Source organism: Lampetra planeri, chromosome 5, assembly GCF_965212315.1.
Source record: "Lampetra planeri chromosome 5, kcLamPlan1.2.h2, whole genome shotgun sequence".
In the NCBI taxonomy this organism is placed as follows: Eukaryota; Metazoa; Chordata; class Hyperoartia; order Petromyzontiformes; family Petromyzontidae; genus Lampetra; species Lampetra planeri.
Genome location: NC_136111.1, coordinates 15,600,156 through 15,620,299, shown reverse-complemented (window position 1 = coordinate 15,620,299; position 20,144 = coordinate 15,600,156). Strand labels below are relative to the sequence as shown.

General features: G+C 44.3%; 1 protein-coding gene across 2 annotated transcripts; it reads left to right on the top strand.

Annotated features, from left to right (window-relative positions):
• Window positions 1-1,882: 1,882 nt before the first annotated feature.
• Window positions 1,883-18,250, top strand: LOC144718998 (uncharacterized). 2 transcript variants are annotated; one of them, XM_078594706.1, is made up of 16 exons: window positions 1,883-1,990; window positions 2,543-2,709; window positions 3,391-3,477; window positions 4,106-4,494; window positions 5,032-5,116; window positions 5,937-5,991; window positions 6,773-6,962; window positions 8,067-8,103; window positions 8,683-8,785; window positions 9,710-9,859; window positions 11,628-11,740; window positions 13,911-14,001; window positions 14,211-14,281; window positions 14,772-14,829; window positions 15,900-16,065; window positions 16,771-18,250. In XM_078594706.1, the coding sequence occupies exons 2-16, from the start codon at window positions 2,561-2,563 to the stop codon at window positions 16,965-16,967; spliced, it is 1,941 nt and encodes a 646-aa protein (XP_078450832.1). In that variant the 5' UTR covers window positions 1,883-1,990; window positions 2,543-2,560; the 3' UTR covers window positions 16,968-18,250. The 2 variants fall into 2 exon arrangements, with proteins under 2 accessions (XP_078450832.1, XP_078450831.1); XM_078594705.1 differs by having other exon boundaries at window positions 15,897-16,065.
• Window positions 18,251-20,144: the final 1,894 nt, after the last annotated feature.

Sequence of the window (20,144 nt, the reverse complement as noted above, 5' to 3'; positions counted from 1 at the left end):
TGGTCTTCACCTGAGGACGGCTGCTTGCGTTGTGGCCGAAACGTCGTGAGAATTATTTTATTATGTTTTATTTTTACTATTTTATTACTTCCCTTCTACGTGACTTTACCGAAAGAACCAAGAAGATGAAGCTGCTCGTTTATTTGCAAAGCCTCCGCCTCTAAACTGCATCTTCCCCGTCGTTAATTTACAAACACAACCAATACCCGCCATTCGCCACTGAGTGACGGTGATTGTCAGGTCAGGTGCACATTGATGCCACGTGGTGCTGTTGGAAGGCTCGCTGACAGGGGAGGTCACGGGACAAAACGCAGGTTGCCCCAAGGGTCGACTGACTTGAGATGACTGGCAGGCGTGCAACCAGCTGTTGCCCCTCCCCCCCTTACTCTGCCAACTTACTGCGATTTAGCCGCCGGGCGCCTCCGCTCGTCCCCCCCCCCCGTTGTTGTCGGAGGGCGACTGCCTCCAACTGACCACAGTAGTAGCAGCGTTCTAGATTTGAAGCTTTCGTGACTGCAAGCATTCATATTCTTAGGTTTTTTTCGGTAAAGTCACGTAGGTAAAAAAATTAAATTAATAAAAGTAAAATAATAATAAAATATTAATTTTAATTTTTTACCTACGTGTCTTTACCGAAAAAACCTAAGAATATAGTAGCAGCGTTCTTCACGAGCCTCCGATTCATTTACATAGCCCCCGCCCCTAAACTTAATCTCCGCCTTCGCTAATTTATATAACCCCGCCCTCTTATGTTAATTACCCCCCTCCCGCTATAATGTACATACTCACCGCCCTCTTCCTTCCATGGCTTCTCCCTCTCACTTCGCTGCCCCCGCCCCTCCTCCTCTCCCCTATTTCTATTGGGTGATTGTGCTGCGTTGGCAGTGGTTGCCACTGGCACGCAATTAAGCGGAAGGACTATCGTGCTATGGATAAGGGGGGGCCATCGCCCGAAACTTCGCCGGTTATGTTTTTTTTTCGTTTAAAGTAGTTTTATTGACGAACGTGTTGAGTTTCATAATACAGTTCACCATTTTTTTGCGATACTGAATTCGCAGTCGTGCAAAAGCGCGGAGCAAAAATTCATGACATCCTTTCCTCTTCCGATGCCAATTTAAAATGCATTCATCAGGAAATGTAATTCTTATCAGGCCCTATGGTGTAAAGTTTCCAAGTTTTTCACAATGGCCAAAATACTATGAACAAGGGTAATTGCCAGAAACGTCGCTTATTATACACTTCTCCTATTTAAGGCGGTGTTACTGACGAATATATTCAGTTGTATGTTAAAGTGAGTGGTCAAAAGTCTTTAAAAACCACCTATCGAACGAAAACCGAATGATACGGCCGAAAACAGGTCAACGCGACGATGACGTCACCACCGCCACGTCTCACCCAGCCGCGATGACATCATCCTCAACAACCCGTGTCAGCTCCATTAATGACGTCACCACCGCCACGTCTTACCCAGCCGCGATGACATCATCCTCAACCCATGTCAGCTCCATTAATGACGTCACCGCACAGCATTTCCACGTGATAAACCACTTCCTTGACCTTTCATACTTTGTAGCCAGGTAACTTCTGAAAAAGGAAGCTAATAGCTCAGTGGACCTTTACCTGGTAAGGTAAAAAATAGTTGGGTTTAATGGTTTTATATATGTCAAGTGATTTGTTTACTTTTCCTGCACTTTGCACTCCTATCAATTATTTTGTACTGTTGTAACGTTCTGAGCTGCCCCTACTGGACATCTGTCAGAAATACAAGCGAAAGATGACGTCACGGATGTGACCGTTGTGCGATTCGTTTTCCGCTCCGATGACGTCAACTATCAACTCTCGTGATGACGTTCGCTCGGCGCGGTGACGTCACGACCTTTCTACGTTCTCATTGGCTGAGCCGACCCAGCTGCTGAATTTAAACTTTTGTTGCCGTGAATAGTCGCTATCGACAATACGGCTCCCGCCTTCGGTCTACCTCAACATACAAGTTACGTTTTATATTTCGTTTATATTTCCATTACTTTTGTTTTGCGCCACCATCGCGTCCACCGCCAGCTCGTTGAGAGTTAAAGTAACGACACGATATCGAGCTCTCGTTTGAGTAAGGCCTGAGCTAGGCCTCACAAGTTTTAATGTATCGTACGTTCGAGTAAATTCGCATTATTAATGTTAATCTATTGCTGTACGTTGTAAGTGTTTGCCGATGCTTCATCTGCTTTGTTCAAAGTTCATTTGCCATGGTTAAATCTACATGTTTCTGAAAAAAATGTTTTAAGCACACGCTGGTGATTGTGAAATCGGTGAATGTGTTCGTTACGTGTTTACTTGTGGAAACGTGGAGTCGCTCTGCGATTTCGGGGGGAAAAATCACCGCTCCCACACTCGCCTGAGCAAATTCTTACAGTGGGAATTCACAATCGACTTGTGACCACACAACAAAGTTCAACGCGTGTACTTGCGGTTACGCAGGGGTCGATCGCGATGTGCATCGTCAGGTTTCGCTTTAACGCGTCGCTTTTTCGGGGCGGCGTGACTACAGGCGGAGGAGGAGCACGCGATGGACGCCGCGGCTTCGTTCGCGGAGTTGCTGACCTCTCTCAATGAGATGGTGGAGCAGCGGCTGCAGGAGATGGTGCGCGAGGTGGAAGATAAGCACTTCGTCTGGCTCGATGAGATTCTGGGAGAGGCCAAAGGACGCTTCTGCTGGTGCGACCGTAATCCTGGGTTCTGTGTGTCACTGAGCTGCGTTATTTGTGATCCTAACACTAACCCCCTTAAAATCGGCACGCAATTGAAATGGTAAACATTCAAAAATAATTTTTATCAATTATGTAGATTGTAGTGGAGCGTGTAATTGCATTTGTTCACTGGAATCTTTCGATCGTGATTCAAGCTTTGCACTTGTAAATATTCGCAATGGTTTTTATTTTCAGAAAAACTAATTTGCCTTCTGAAAATCAAAGGTTGCCGCAATTTATCCAGGATGGTCTTTTTTGCGGCATCCATCTTTGATGTTGGTGGTGATGTTTGATTTTTTGGTGGCTAAGGTGTCGAATTTGATGAATGTATCACCATTTTGAACGAATTATGTTATCTGTTCCACTGGGAAGCCATCATTGTTTGCCGCTGAAGGCTTAGAGGATGCTTGGACTTCGAAGCAGCTAAGTGTTTTTATAGTATGGTCGAGTGACTGATGCGTGTGTTATTTTATTTTTTGTCGTGGGCATGTGTTGTATGTGTGTGTTTTTGTAGGATGTGTGCAATTTTTATGTTGTGTGATATGTGTATTAGATGTGTTTGTGAGGTTCTTGTGTATATAATGTGTATTTGTGATATGTTTGTGTACATTGTGTCTGTGTTATGCATTGGTGTGTGACACGACTACAGCGGAGAGCCTGAGTTATTGCCAAAGACACCGTCAGCCAAGAACCGCCAAAAGAAACGCAAGTCCCTTCTCGTTAAAGACCCCAGGAAGTACGTACCAATATCGTTTGTCTGCATTGCCAAAGCCTGCATAAATGAGTAATTCCAGTTGTGTTTTGTTTGCCAACTACAATCCGCTCTGGTGCCATTGTGATCAGAATGCCCGACTCCCTCCGGGAGTCTCAAATGTAAATCCCAGTTGGGGAATGACTCTGCATATCTTTTCTCTGGGGCTGGCAAATTGAGTACAGCTTTGCTTCTTGGAAAGCCAGGACTAATTGTTCTGTGTTGTGATTGGCATGTATCAAAGAACGTGTAATTTTTTGGTCTGTATTGGATAGATTCACAGAGATTTATTCTTACCATCGAAATTAAGTAGATTAAATCATACACGTGAGAATAGATTTTTCAAATTGATGGTTTAAAATCATTGTATATGGTATGTAGTAGATTCACGTGACACCTGCATTCACTTGAGGGCATTACAATTCAGAAAAAATAAATAATGTTTAAACCTTCACACTTGAAGAGGTGAGCTTTGCCCTACTCGTTGGAGCATGGACATATTTGCCGTTGACTGTACGAGCATAACTGCACGACACAATGCACTGCGTTGAGTGCACGTATGTGCATTTACATGTATGCACGTTTGCATGCTTCCGACTGTCCCTGCCTCCAGATGCTCGTGGGGGTCCGGCCGCAGAAGCAGTGCTCGCCGCTCACTCCTCAAGACACACCCTTACCCGGTGCTTGCGTCCCTCACAGAGAGTGGGACAGCAGCACCCTTGGTCAAAGCTGCCACACAGGCCACGCCGCTGGGCGAGCCGGTACTAGCCATTGTCACTGGCAAAGTCGAGTTGGCAGTGGCATCTGCGAAGGAGAAGTTTGTCTTACAGTGTAATGACGGTAGTGGCAGTAGTGACTTGGAGAAGCAGGTGGGACCTGGAAAAGTCAACAAACCAGAGTCGAGTGAAGTCGCAGCGGTGGAGCCTGGCTTTGACAATATCTGCCGCACCCTGATGAAGGATTTCACCAGCCTGACTGATTCACCTACCCCTCAGCCCACAGGTGTGGCTGTTTGTACACATATCACTTGCAACTGCTGTTTATTATTTGCTTTTCGTTTACATTCTCCATATGTTATTCTGATTGTGATCTGCGATACCTTCAAGCGATCTTGGTCCATTGCGAAGGGGGTAACACTGTTGTTAGGTTGATGGCTCACACTTTTGATCTAGCACTTTGACAGTTACGGTTGGTGGATTACATGAAGATTTGTGAAATCCCCAAGCCTCCTGGGCTATGAGGTGGCCAGTAGATATCGGTACAAAGTGAGTTCGTTAACCTGCCTTTAGCTTTGAGTGATATGCTCTCATGCACATGGTTGGTTTGCTCTAGTTTCCTCCAAAAAGCAAAACAAAAGCTGTTAAATACAAATAAATAATGCAGCATCCTACTAAAGAGGTGTTTTGAAACTTTCCTAGATAGATAAATGGCATTTAATGTTATCTTAGCAATGGCCTATGCATTGCGTCGATGGATGCTGCTTTAATCACCAACCTTTCGCCCTATGTTGCTGTGTTGGTACTGTCATTTGTCATTTAGAAAATGCTGACAAGGTCCCAGAGCGACTGCAGGTGAAGAAAAATGAAGTGAAGCAGGAGGAGAGACCCCACTGCACCCTGACGAGGTAGGCAAGTGGGCTATGCACAGTGTCCATGCCAGCCAAACTCTGTAGAATGTCTTAATTAAACCTGGATAACAGGGTGAATCTGTCTGCACTGTTAGGTAACTATTATTCGTGAAAACGCTTGCATAATCACCTCTGGTGACCAACCACTTCAGGTAGTGGACAACATGAATTGGATCAGTTTGCCATGTGACTCATTCGTAAAACAGGTGAATACTAAGGGTTTTTATATTCATGAAGAGTCGTGTATATTTACTCAAGCCAGGTGTGATGGTGCACACCTGTAATCCAACGCTTAGAGGCAGGGATGTGGATTTCATGAGTTATCGTATGCTGCAATACTCAAACCCATGGGTCTCTAAAGTATGTAAGAAATGGAAATATACCAAATTGGTTCATGACCCATCTGTCAGCCTTTGAGTTACCTCCTCATGTGCACGGTAGGTATTCTCTCTGCACTGATTGGGTATTGATTTCTTCCCACATGAAGTAAAATATTCTATCTCATGTCAGACAGTCCTGGACAGCTGGGGGAAGGGAGTTCCAGACTGGTTCGCAGAGGAGATTGAGTGCCTTCCTACTGAACAAAGGTTGATTGGGGGCTATGTTGTTTGTGTTGTGCCTTCCAATAAAATGAATTGTCCAAACATCCTAATGTACAACCCAACTGCAATAGTCACGCAACTTCCTGGATGGACAAATAGCTGTAAGTGCTCTAATAATGTATTACATTAGTCAGTAGGGTATTTTCGTCTATTTCAATGCTGTTGATCTGTGCTGTTGATTTATGATTGTGTGATCCGAATGTGTTACTGCACAGGTTGCAGAAGAAGAAATCGGAGAAGAGTACAGCAGAGAAAGAACAACCACAGAAAGTGCGTGCTTCTCAAATGTGTGGTGTGAAGCCTCCATTGAAATGACATCTTGCTATTAAAACCAAAGAGGCTCGTCAAATAAAGGACGCTCTTTCGATTATGATGTGCTTGTTAAATCGAGGACATTGAACTTGACACACTGGTTAGGAAAAGGTTATTGGTTTTGAACATTGGTTACATTTATTGAATGTATCGCCCTGGTTAAATGAAGGATTTAATTGAATGTAATGTTTAATACAAAGAAATTCAATGTGACACTGGTTAAATGAAGGACAAATAGAATCCGACTTTTGGATTAAATAAAGGACATGAAAGTCGATATGATCCAATAATCAAAATGGGAACACATTTTTATTAGATTGTATTGGTTATATAAGGTACATTACATTTTACAAATTGGAGAGGTGGTCGCATGTCCGAGAATTGAGCTTGAACTACTGAGATCCTTACTCTCCTGTATTAAAATCCAGGTTTCAGCAGCCCATCATTAAAATGGATCCTTAAATGTGGAGACGTTATGGTCTCAATGGCTCCACACAAACACCTTAAGTTTTAGGAATCCATTTGATAAATTTCTTCAGTTTTTTCTATAGAGTAAATACCATACAGCAACACAGTTTTATCCTAAAAAAGCATTTATATTTGATCATCTTTACCAAAATTAACATGACCCTATTTTACAGGCAGGCAGACGGACTCGACAAAGCTAATGGATTAATACTTTACATCTTTTTTGGAAAGCATTAATAAAAGTCACTGAACTGACTGTGTACGCCTTCAGAAGCTGGCCAAGGTTTTGCGGAACGCATCCATGCGGTCGATGCGCAGGAACCCCACGACCCCCACCGGCAAGGACATCGTTGCAACCCCCACGAAGACTCCACTAACGAGCACACGAAGCAGCCCTGCCGTGATGTCCACCACCCCTTCGGCCCACTGCTCTTCAACCCCCGTATGCTCGAGCGCGAGAGGTGAGAAAAGCACCAACCTACACCAGGGGCCACGGATGGGGAAATTGTGGGACGGGGTGTTTGGTGGTTGTCGTATGCACTCACTGCCCACGCCCTCTTGCTTACCAGCCTAATTCATTCTGGAGACCCATTCGTAAGTTGAACAGTTCGTAAATCAGAACACTAATGCACTGTATTTAAATGACAATATGGTCGGTGTTATTAAATGTGTTACGGTTCAACAAAATGGGAAATATTGTTAAACTTATTACATATTGTATATTTGCACGTAACACTAAAAAAAATACTGTATAGTAAATAAAACTAAATAAAGTAACAAATAAAAAAAAAATGTTTTATTTTCACTTAGCTTGAGTCCTGATGCTGGCTTGCATGTCGGAAGTGGGGTCAATGAGAGGTTGCAATTGCACACATACAGGGCACGTGCACACTCACACATAGACACAAATGGAAGCATGCACACACATCCCAACAACAACAATCCCCCTTATGGCCTTAACAGGCTGGTGAGGCAAGTGCTCTTAGCGAGCAGCACCAATGAAGGCCCGCACGGCACACAAGGGGTGAGTGGCCAGCGCCACGCCCGGCTGCCTTTGTCTCCCCAGTGGTGATGTTTACACACCGCACCATGTACTCATTTGAGGCTGAGTCGACCTAGGTAGACTCGGGAACAGTTCATATAATCGTCATTGGTGTTGGCCGTGAGCAAAACTCAAACTCAGTCGCTGCTTTCGAAGCACAGTGTGCTAACCACCACTACCGCTCCCCAAACACACGTTCACACTCATTTGCACACGCAAACACTCCCAGTGCGAGGCCACCTCGTTACATCTTCCGGAGGATCGCTCTTCTGAACAAAATAGTTCCACGGTTCAGTTTGCAAGTGTGAGTTGGCGTTTTAAGTCAATGTTATATTTTTATCTTTCATGGATGTTGGTTCGTAAGTATGGGTTTTAGTAAGTCGGGTGTTCATAAGTCAAGGATTGTCTTTATAATAATTGTGGATCACATGAATGTAGGTGTAACACGGTGAGCACGTCAAACTATCGTGGGGTTTTGTGTATGAAAGTTTTCATTTAAAGCAAAGCAATTTGTTTGTTACAGAGACTGGAAACGATGCAGATGCGATGCAAGTAGTAAGGTGAGTTTTCTTGCCAGGCAAGTGTGAGTTTCACATTTAAGGCTCAAGTTAAGAATCGGAACTAAAAACAAATATCAGGTGAGTGCTGTACGTGGTTAACATTTTACTACAACCAATGTACTTTGGTAAATTTGGTAATGAATGTTGTGATAATGGAAGTGATGGTGACTTCAAAGGTCATTGTAACAAGGGCCATTGTGTTGAGGATGGTAATAGCATTAAATAGTAATGTTGACAGTAACATTAAAAACGGTAATTTATATTCGTTTATTCAAGTAACACAGAGCAGCGGACATGCTGCGGCTTCATACATCAATTAAATAATAGAAAACAAAATAATATATAGGGGGAAAGTGGTGAGGGTAGCAATGCAGTGTTATAGAGGGGAGAGGGAAAGATTATGATGGTAGTGATTAATGGTGATGTGGTCAGGGTAATTCTGATAATGGTAAAGCTTATAAGTGGTGATGATAGTGATGGTAATGTTTGTGATGACATTGGTGGTGTTATTGGTGATGGGGGTAGTGATGGTATAATGAAGGTAGTAATGTTGCTGATGATATCCTCCCTATGATGCAGGAGACTCAGCCTCAAGCGAGCCCTGCTCATCGGCTTCAACACCACCCCGATGAAATCACCGCCCAGGAAGAGACTTCAGACCATCCCAGCCAAGGTGCTCAAGGTATAGCTCCTGCGCTTGATTGTGAAAGCACAGCAGTTGTCTTTGTATCGATTCAGTCATCACCATCATCAGCAATTATAAATTCTCTGCTGGATTCTTAAGGTCCCCACCCCCAAGTCCACCGCCACATCCCACAGTCCTGTGATGCCACAGTCCACCCAGCATTTGCACATGAGTTGATTTCATCACTCCTCTCGGGAGCGTTATCTACCTTCGCTACCACACCATAGTTATTTTCGACCACTGGTCATTATGCCTTCTAGAGACATTGTACCTAAGGTCACTTTTGTTAAGTCAATATATCTATGATTTTCATATGTGCTTTAAGCCCCATGTGTCCACCTTCAGGTCTTTTAATGTAAGATGATGATAAATTGCAGATGTCCAAATAACCCTTGATGCTCCTTTTCTCGGATCTTGGAAATTTATCAGGTTTTTAAACCTGAGTAGTGTTGTACAATAGGAATAACAGGCGCTGTAAGCTTGGGCTGTGACGTAGCCACGAAATGGCAGAGAATTTAATGAAGGGGGTATGCTGCATGCTGTATCATTCTGCATACTGTATCATTCTGCATACTGCATCTTACTGCTCAGCCATGTAGCTCACGAAAGTAGCTTGTCGACCGCTCAGAAACCGCGTGATAATGGGCGCGTTCCAAGTTGTACAAAAACTGTTCCCGAATAGAATAACCATGTTATAGCAATAACGCGTTGTGCGAACACACATTAAGTGAGGACTTGCCATACTCCAGTTTCCTCCCACACAAAGTAAAACACGGATTGAAAAGGAATTGGTGAAACATACCAATGCATTACCTACCTAAAACAAAGGCATCTTAAGACTCATTAAGGCTTTTTAAATAAATGTGACCATTATTGTGATGACATCCCCTCCCTACCCCCCCCCCCCCCCACACCGTGAAGCGTGCAGTGACTTTTGCAGAGACCGGGCCACGCAGCTTCGTGAGCCAGATTTGCAAGGTTTTTTCACCAGGGAGGCCACTGCTGGTTGGGCATCCCGCAACCCCCAAGGCCATTGTCAAGCCCGACGCCCTGCGCAAGGCAGACTCCAAGGTTTGAGGATGCCGGCCCCCTCATGCGGGGGTGGTGGAGATAGGAGTTGTGGATTGAAATGAGGAAGCTGGCAGGATTTCCTGTTACAGATTGCTGTTGTTGATCGTCTATAACCAGTTCATTTGGATTGTGTCCAATCTCGGGAACCAAGCAGGGTTGAGCCCTTTGATAGGTGATGACCATGCATAAAACAGGTGCCATAGATGGTTACATTGACAGCAGAGTGGCATTGCAAAAACATGCAATATGCAATATTTTACTGAACCATGCTGCAACGTCTACGCTGTCCGCCTTCACCAACCCACACTGACGAGTGGTGGTGAAGTATCGTCAAACAACCCTGACGATCCACATGGTGTGGGGGAGGTCCTCATCCAGCAGTGCAATGCCAAAAGGAGCTGTTGAGCATGTGACAAGAGTTTTAACAAACTGCAAGGTAAAACAAACTGAAATGTCAATTTCATCATGAGTAGACCGCTATAACGATGAACAACTAGATGTTTTGGGCAAAGTGGAACTCGCAATTGGAGAGTTGTGAGTTATGTCCTGGTGAGGGAAACTCGGTCTGTAATATTTAAAGTGCCAATAAAATGAGAACCATTTTAAACGAGAACCATAGAGTAGACAGCCATTTTGTTGGAATTGAATAGTTATCCTATGGATAGACTGACCCACACACCTTGCAAAGGTGGAATTCACATCACTCGCTCATGGCCATCAATGGAGACAATAACTACCTCGTTTCTCACATAAGCAGGGAGGGAGACACTTAGATGTTTCACTTGGATTTCCAGTTTTTTTTGTTATGAACAGAACCAGCCTGCCCTTAATCACTGTCATTCCACGTGTCTCTCCTTATCGTTTTTGGAGGAGTTTGTAAAAATGTTAATGAGTAACGTTGATAGATCTGAATGTAAATCGGGGGTATTTTCGTAAGTCATTAATTAATACTCCTGGTATTCCATTGCTTGATGGAGGCCATCCCACAGTTAATCATTGGGATTATTTTGTCATGCTTCACCAAGCTGGTCAGTAGAGGCTTGCCCGACAATTGTTCAGAAATCATTCACCACCGGTTGCCAGGTTCATAGTGCAATACGTTAACCACTGCACTACCGCTCCAACCCACTCTGGCTTGTGTGGGTTGCTTTGTCAGTATATCCTGCTTCGCTGTACACAATTAAACCCAGGTCTCTCTTTTTAAAAGAGACTTCCCATCTTGGTGAGCATTACTTGGTTATTACTCCAGTATTGTTTTTTCACGAAGTTATCCACGATTTTGGCTATCTGCGAATCGCATTTGGAACTCTACACAACTGCATCAAGAGAGATAAATAAAGTAATAAGATAATCTTGATTTGAAGCTTTCGTGACTGCAGGAATCCATACTCTTTGGTTCTTTCGGTTAAGTCACATAGGTAGAAAAAATAATAGATCACGACGTTTCGATCGCAACAAGCAATCGTCTTCAGGGGAAAAGAGAGCAATTGCTTGTGTTGCAATCGAAACGTCGTGATCTATTATTGTTTCTACCTACGTGATTTTACCGAAAGAACCAAAGAGTATAGTGATGAGAGAATGTGATGTGAGAAAGTGATGGGACAAAGTGATGGCGTGTTATGATAATTTTCATGGATTTAATAGCTTATTTATGTGTTTAAGGTAATTAATTAATTATCCACAAATGTTCGATTCACGTGCATTTCTGGAACGTATCCCTCACGACAGGATACTGTAAACATCGTCTGTTTTGGTGGTTGTGGCGCAGGAGAGTGAGCGGCAAGCGTTGGCTGACCAGCTGAAAAAGAAGCAGGAGATGGATGAAGAGCGCAAACGCAAGGCCGAGGAGACCAAGAAGCAGAAGCTCGAGGAGATGAAGAAGTGAGACCTCAAGTGCTACGGCATTAATCATCATTAATCATCAAGAAACCCCCCGCCCACCTACGCATTTCCCATAAATATGGAATTCCTTCATTTCCCATAAATATGCTAAATTCCTTCTAGATTTGAAGCTTTCGTGACTGCAAGGATTCATATTCTTAGGTTTTTTCGGTAAAGTCACGTAGGTAAAACATTAAAATTAATAAAAGTAAAATAAAGTAAAAAATAAAAATCACGAGGTTTCGGAGGCAACACAAGCTTCCGTCTTCAGGTGGAACCGTCACAGCCACGACAGCTGTGACGGTTCCACCTGAAGACGGAAGCTTGTGTTGCCTCCGAAACGTCGTGATTTTTATTTTTTATTTTACTTTTATTAATTTTAATGTTTTACCTACGTGACTTTACCGAAAAAACCTAAGAATATGCTAAATTCCTCTTGATATGCAAATTCTTTTGTCAAGGTGCTCTTCTTCCCCCTCCAACCCAGCTTAAATATACGCTCCAAGCTTGGTGGTGTTTCATTCTTCACCTGAGGACGGCTGCTTGCGTTGTGCCCGAAACGTCATGAGAAATATTTTATTATGTTTTATTTTTATTATTTTATTATTTCCCTTCTACATGACTTTACCGAAAGAACCAAGAAGATGAATCCCTGCAGTCACGAAAGCTTTAAATCGAAATTTAAAAGTTGCTCAGTATTCAATGCAATACACTTTGATTTGCACAAATCCTCAGAATTGCATTGCGATACTCGATCAGGAATTTCCCGCATCCAAATCAGAACCCTCCTAAAAAGTCTCCCCCTCAGGGTTGCTTTACTTGAATCAATAAAAGGTATCGGTATTATTTTTCCAAGGTCCCCGTGGAAAAATGTAATGTGTATACCGTGTTTGATTTCATGATTAAATTGACTGTATACATTTGTACTCTTTGGTTCTTTCGGTAAAGTCACGTAGGTAGAAAAAAAAAATATGACGACGTTTCGATCGCAACACAAGCGGTCGTCCTCAGGCGGAAAAAAGAATCCAGCAGTGGAACTCTTGAACCAGTAAGAAACACAGCGAGAGAGCTGTTACAACAAGACGTTATTTATGTGGCGAAGGGCAAGAAGGTGGGGTCTGCTAATATCTCTCCCTAATTTCTCTCTCCCTAATCTCCCCCATTAACACAACCGACGTGCTTTGCGTGCTTTCCAGCTCAGACCCCGCCTGCTTGCACTTCGCCACATAAATAACCTCTTGTTGTAACAGCTCTCTCGCTGTGTTTCTTCCTGGCTTAGCAGTTTCACTGCTGGATTATTTTTTCCGCCTGAGGACGACCGCTTGTGTTGCGAACGAAACGTCGTGATATTTTATTATATATTTTTTTCTGCCTACGTGACTTACACCCGAAAGAACCAAAGAGTATGGATTCCTGCAGTCACGAAAGCCTCCAATCAAGATTATACATTTGTAATTCAGAAATGTTGTCTTTTAGATGCTTTTTGCCACTCATTCCCACAAGGAAAGTTCATTTTTGTTTTGTATTATTATGAGTTAATACCAGGAGCCTGGTTCATTTAGAAAGTGGAGAGGTAAGATTCCACATTTTTGCCAGAATAACAAGGTTGGAGAAATGGAGCAGTATTTTGTTAATGTATCTGTCAAACGTCACTGCAAACTGTCTTTCCGTTAAAACCGTATCTATGTGGATCAATGTGGCTATGTATGTATGTTAAGCTTTCACAATGCGCGTAGCCAACCATACAAATCGAAGGTGCGGGCAAGTACAAATTAAACACAAAAGCAGTTGTAAAGAAATATTTTTAAATTTATATTCCGAAGTGCATAGCTCCAGCAGCTTCCTAATAACGGAAGAGCGTTCGAGATGGCCGCAGAAGCGCATCTGAAAGTGCACAATGCGGGGTGACCATCTTTGTTTGATGGCTAGCGGCAAGAAAGATGCTATCATCATCATGAGGCGCAAACCGATCGACGTATCGGTCCCCCCCCCCACGAGACACCAAAGGGCGATCCTACCCTGCACTTGCCGCCACGCTGAGTAGACACGAAGGGCACGGTGGGGAAGATCGACCTCAATTGACAGTGCGGTATTGCGTGGCATTGCAGTGTATGGCAAGTTCGCCGCAGCAAGCGTTTTGCATGACGTGCCGGTGTCTGGGAGCGTGCAGGAAGCGTGAGGCGCGGCAGCAGAAGGCTCGTGAGAAGATGGAACAGCAGGAGCTCAATAAGAAGAGGAAGGCCGAAGAAAAAACGGAAAAGGTTCTCAACGCCACGCACGGCATCTGCATTGTTTAGTCTCTTGGCCACCGTATCCTGAGAGTTGCAACGATTCATCTCTGCATCTCGATCACATTGGAATGTTGGAATGCAATTACAAAAACATTTTAAAAGGAATATATTAACTTCGGATGCTGCGCAAGTGAACGTTGTGTTTCAGTGCCGTCGTGACTTTGCTTCCACGTGCGCAGGAGGAGGAGGAGCGACTGCGCAAGGCAAACGAGGCGAAGAAGCTCCCCAAGACTCCCGTGCCCCTGCTCAGGTAACGGTGATCACATTGTCAACAGCACTGCTCCGATCTGTTTCCATCCTCTCGGTTTTGCCTTGGGAGAGTTTTCCTGTTCGATTGTTTTGTTTAGTGCCATACCATGCTAACCACTCATGCATCCGGTGACGCGAGTTTTATTCCCGGCCATGGCTAACATTAATTCCGAACGAGATCAGAACTGATCCAAGGCAACCCTCTTTCAGCGCACCGACTACATTGGAGAAGTACTGTTAAACAACCCCCTTGACCAACACGGCGTGGGAAGGTCTTTATCCAGCTGGTAGATTTACAGGAATGAAAATTGTTAACGTAAAATTAGGCAGCCCAGGCATGGTGCTAAACCCACAGCACCCCATCATGGGGCATGAGTTTCTTAGTAGGTGCTTTCTGATTGTAATTACCCTTACTGTCTGCAAAGCTAAACAAGGGCTGTTTGTCGTGTGTGTGTGTGTTGCCCAACTGTTTGTGATGCTGGGTTTAACAGGGCTGTCAAGATCACCTTAAATCCTGGATCCAAAATTCTTCTCAACCAATCGATAAAGGTGAATGCATAAGCAACCTCGTGGCATTGCGTACAAGGCTGTGCCCTTGTGTGCATGCACGTGTATGCGAGTGCATGTTTGTGTTCGTGAGGAGATGGGGTGGAGTGTTTGATACAAAACACAAAAAGCAGTTTGGTTTGTTGTCCTTTCCCACACCTCAGATTAGTACGGTTGGCTACATATTGTGCAAAAGAAGTTCTACATACATACAAAAGCACGTACAGTAAACCCTTCATATTAGCGGGGGATACTTTTCTGGAGAACAGTGCAAATATTACATCCGCGAATATTAATACTTGCAATTGTATTCATGTGTGTGCATGTGTACCTGAACGGAGAGCGGTAGTGTAGCAGTTAGTGCCGTGCGCTACGAACCCGGCAACCTGAGTTTGATTCCCACTCATGGACGACACCAGTGTGACGAATGTTTGTCACTGGTACGGTGTGTAAACATAGCCACTGGGGGAGAAAAAGGGGGCCGGGCGTGATGTTGACCATCCCCCCCCCCCCCATGTGCCGTGCCGGCCTTCAGGTGCTCACTAACAGCACTTGCCCCAAAAGTCTTATGGCTATACAGGAGATCTTTGTCTTGTACCTGAATGTAAGTGCATGTTGGTGTGTGAATGTATGTCTTGCGTGTATGCAATTGTATGCATGTGTACGAGTGCACTTTCATTAATGCACGTTTGTGTACCTCTGCGCATGTGCTTGTGTGCACTTGTGTGCATGCGTGTGTGCGCACTTAGACCTCTGGTTCTCCTTACCACCTCTGCTACCCTCAGTCTGAAATGTTCTTCCCCCTGCCATCCATGCTGTCTACTCCCTGCCCCTTTTCAAGACCGTCCTATGAGTAGCTCCCTCCACCTATAAAATATGCCCAGTTTCTCTACAGAATCTTGAGATTGGTCTTCCTTAGACACTATATAAATGTTTTGCTTTGTATTATTGATTGCATTTCCCTGTTTAATTCATTCCCATATGTTGGCATGCAAGCTCATCATCGGCTAGCAAGGTCCTGCTTGTTAGGTTCTCGCTCACCCATGTCCCCCCCCCCCGTCTGGTGGCAGCAGCCGCAGATGGTGGACAGCCCACAGACGTACGAGATGACCCCACAGTCCGCCACGGTGCCCAAGCCGCCTCAGATAATAGGCGAAAACTACGGCATAGACCTGGAGAGCGGGGACTCGACAGATGACGAGCGCTCGCCCAAGAAGTCCATCCCACTCTGGGCCACAGGTAGGTGGGGCCGCAGGTCGGCCAGAGGGAATGGCAGGAATGTTCTGCACTAGGCAAGCAACTGGGGCAGCATGAGGGTTACATTTCTTTGTACACAGTGGCCATCATGCATGCAACAATGCATTGATGGATTAAAATCGATTACCATTTATTTCCGTGCTCATGATACACACAGAAAATGATGCTCATTATAATTATTTGTTTTATGCAAATTATGAGCAATTTACATAATACATTTAATTTAGGCTAATATAGCTTAGAAAGCAATGTAAACAAGACAAATTAAGTAATAAATACAAACTACATTAACAAGGACATAAAAAATTACAGTATTGAATCTAATAGCAACCCCGAAATTCATTGAATCACCAGGAGGGGTAAATAGTTACTTACCTAGTGCATGCGTGCATGCATGAAAGTGTACACGTGCACCGCATGTGGAGTTGTAAAGTAGAGAAGCATGCACAATGAGCAATGCGCCGAGCGGATAAATTAGAGCAAGGCAGGACAGGTGGGTGCGTCAGCCGGTTATCTCAGCACTTGGCCAAAAACACTTGGGTCTTGTGACCTACCGACAAGCCTTGGACACTTCACATGGCTCTCAAAAGTGCACCCAGCTTTGACGATGCCACCATCACTTATGGCGGCGATAGTTATTGTTGTTTTGCGTGTATGCGTGCTTTTGGCGCTCCACGCCACCTACAGACAAGAACCTGGCGCATACCCTCCAGGAGCAGTACGCCACCCCGCCCAACCTCGACGAACTGTTTGATGTGATCGAAGTACCTGACCTGGAGGTGATCTTCAACAAGCGCAAGAAGTGTTACGTCAGTCGTTCCAGCTCGGCCAACTGGAACTCACCCCCGCTCAAGAATACCAGGCTTGGCATCCTGGGACACTAGTGGGGAGCGTGGGCTGTCAAAGCGCAGCACTGCGCTCGCGACAGCGGGGCGATTGGGCTTAGGGATAGGGTTAGCAGTAGGGGTGCTGCTGATATCACGTCTGGTTGGCTGGCAGGCGCAGGGGTAGGGTCTGGTTTCGGCATGTGACAATTCACCCGCCGGTCATGATTAGATTTCAGAAATTATATTTTGACTGTTTGCCTAAGTGTAACACTGGCCTGTCAACTGCATATAATAAAAAAAATGCTTTTTTTAAATCCTAAGCTTCATTTGTGAGCATAATAACATTTTAATTGATAAATCGGTGCATTGTTACTTGCATAGTCTGGATGGCCCTTTGGGTGTAGTTTATGACTTGGGATACTGCTAGGGTCTCGTTGACTATTATAACTGGGTTAGAAGTAAGGTTAGTGCTGTGGTTAGTGTTATGGTTATGGCTAGTGTTGGAGTTTGAAGGTCTAGTTGGATAGGATCAGATCCGCTGGTGTGCTCCGTTCCTGTAATAGGTTTCCCTACCTCCCCCTCCTGTTGCCAAGCGTGCACTTTTAACTTGTGTTCTCAGCACCTGCTAATTGTCCCATGTTACTGCTGCCCCCTTGGAGATCTCCTGATTTACACAATGAGACTCTCGTGTACATTCACGAACATTCGCCAATACACAGTCGCTACTTGGTGATTCACATTCGGGGGTTGTGCTGTTAAAACAATATAAATGTGTGATCGAGTTAAAACAATCTATTTCTATGATGAATTTTGCTGAAGCGACACGTGTGCACGTGCAATGCGTGAGCCCGGGGACTCAATTGCGACGGTTTTTGTGATGTTTTCCCCTCGTTTTGTGACACCAGGCCAGTGTCTGTCTTGCTTTAGAACTGCAAATGAAACATCGGACACTGTTGGCAGTTGCACAGGAGCCACTGCTTGAAAGTATACACCACTGTGATCCTGCTTTTACAGATTATTTTGGGTGATGCTCGTTCTTCAGAGCGGATGGTCGGAAATTGTAATTCTAAATGCAAGTCACAATCTTTTGCATGCCCTCTATACTTTGTTCAGAGGGGCCATTGAATGAAATGTTATCTGAATACAGATGTTTCACTTGTAAGCCAGTGTTAATAACAGTAATTTTAACAGCATCTTCACTCACACTGGTTCTTGCCAATTGATAGGCAGGCTTAAGGTTTGAGCAGTCACATGTAAGTAACTGCCTTAAATCACTTGTGCACAGAAATTAGTCATGGTCATGAAGGATTTTTGTTTATTAATGCTTATGCCAAAGTTAAATATAGAAGCTAGTCCAGTTTCCCAGCTAAAAATATTCCAAAATTTACCGTTTCACAATCACCATTGAGATAAATAGGGTTGTATTTTCATTGCAGACTCAACCCGTACCATTCTGTGCTGCCAAAATGCTTCCAATAGGCGTAATTGGCCTCTAGACTTTTAGACGCAACAAAAACTGCAGTTCTTTAGAGCAGGAGGTGGCAGTTTGTGTCCAACGTTGACGCACAATGCACTGCTGTTGTTTGACGTAGTTTTAACTTCTGTGCTGGCATCTTAAGGTTAGTTTGGCAATGCATATTTAGATGTATTCCACCTTGACCGGGTGCCTTATACGCAGGGTATCGGCAAAATCAAAAAAACCCTTGCTCGCTCTGAGCTTGGGCTTAGGCCCTGTGCACAACTAGACCGTTCATTGGCTAACAGTACCAGAAACTGATGCGCATTAACAAATAATGCCATTACTGCATGTCAGAATTGAGCATGTAATTAATGTTCTCGCTTTGCTTCATCTTTGGCAAAGTTCCTAAAACCCTTCTCCGCCCCCCCATCCACCCCCCATTATTGCAGGAAGGAATGCGATGTACTGTATTACTGTCGGTGTGCCTCTAAACGCTTGCTCAGGGCTTCCCAGACTGCACTGCTTGGTGCGAGACAAATTTTCAACAGTATTAAGGTCTGGAATGTGCAGGCTTACATCGCAGTGAAGGTTGGAGGACATTAAAGGTGAAGTGAGAACTGGAGTTTGGGCAGCCCTGTCTTAATCACTGCCTCTTATGCAGGATTGTGGTGAATATTTAGTTTGACGTTTTGTACAGAAATGCATAATGAATGTGTTGGTGTAATGCTTTGCTGCAATGCCTTGTATGGTACTTTATTTACCCCTAACCATGGATACGTTGATGTGCCATTGGTCACTTGGAAAACCTCTTGTCTGTAAAATTATTACTTTCAAAATATATATTCGCAATTGTAAATTGCATTCATAGCAGCCTCGTTGACAGGTGTGGTCGAAGCAGTCTACAATTCGAGATTTTTGTTAACCCACTCGTGTTCATATATCACCTCGCCATGAGAATTATGTCTGTCACAGAAACTGCTTTTGAATTTCTCTAACGCCGTGTGCCACTATGCTCAACCTAGATTGCATCACCCTTAATCCTTCACCCCCCCCGAGCTGCTAAACTCGCCACTCTCCGGCCTTGCCGCCTCACGACAACTCAGTCTTTCAAGTCTCCTCCCAATCGATTAAAGTGATTAATGTGAGCGGCATTGTCAAAACGTTTTAAAAGGAACCAGTGCCAAAGCAACAGAGGTGATGGCAACTGTTTGGGCATTGATCATCACAGCAGACTGAATTTGCATCTCTCATTCACAATGTGTGCCACGGTTTTTTTTTATTTAATTCCCCCACTTGCACCATTCGCAATCTTCGTTTGTATTTTTTATGTATCGTGATATTTAAAATCTCGACTGCCATGTATAGCGAGTTTAATAAAGATATCAAATTTTGTTTTTGCTAAAAGGAAAGCAATATGTTTTTTTGGCCAAAAAGCCTCTTGAAAACTAATTTGTTTAACTGCTTTCTGTGTTTAGTTTGTCCTTCCCCTGCACCTCCGATTAGCATGGTTGGTTCCGTACGGTGCGAAAGAAGGTCAACATACATATGTAATGAGGGAGCGCCATCCGGGGGCTACCAGGGGGTAACGAGTACGGGCACGATGATGTCATCGGGGTCCAATCCGAGAGGGGGGGATATGATTGGGGTGGTGAGGCGTTGGGAACCCTCGAGAAGGTTCCCTGAGGGGATGTGGCCAGATGCGGGGCTTTGCTCCGCCAAGGGGGATAATGGAGAGCAGGGGAAGGTTCGGGGTCAGTGTGGAAGCCTGGGTTGCG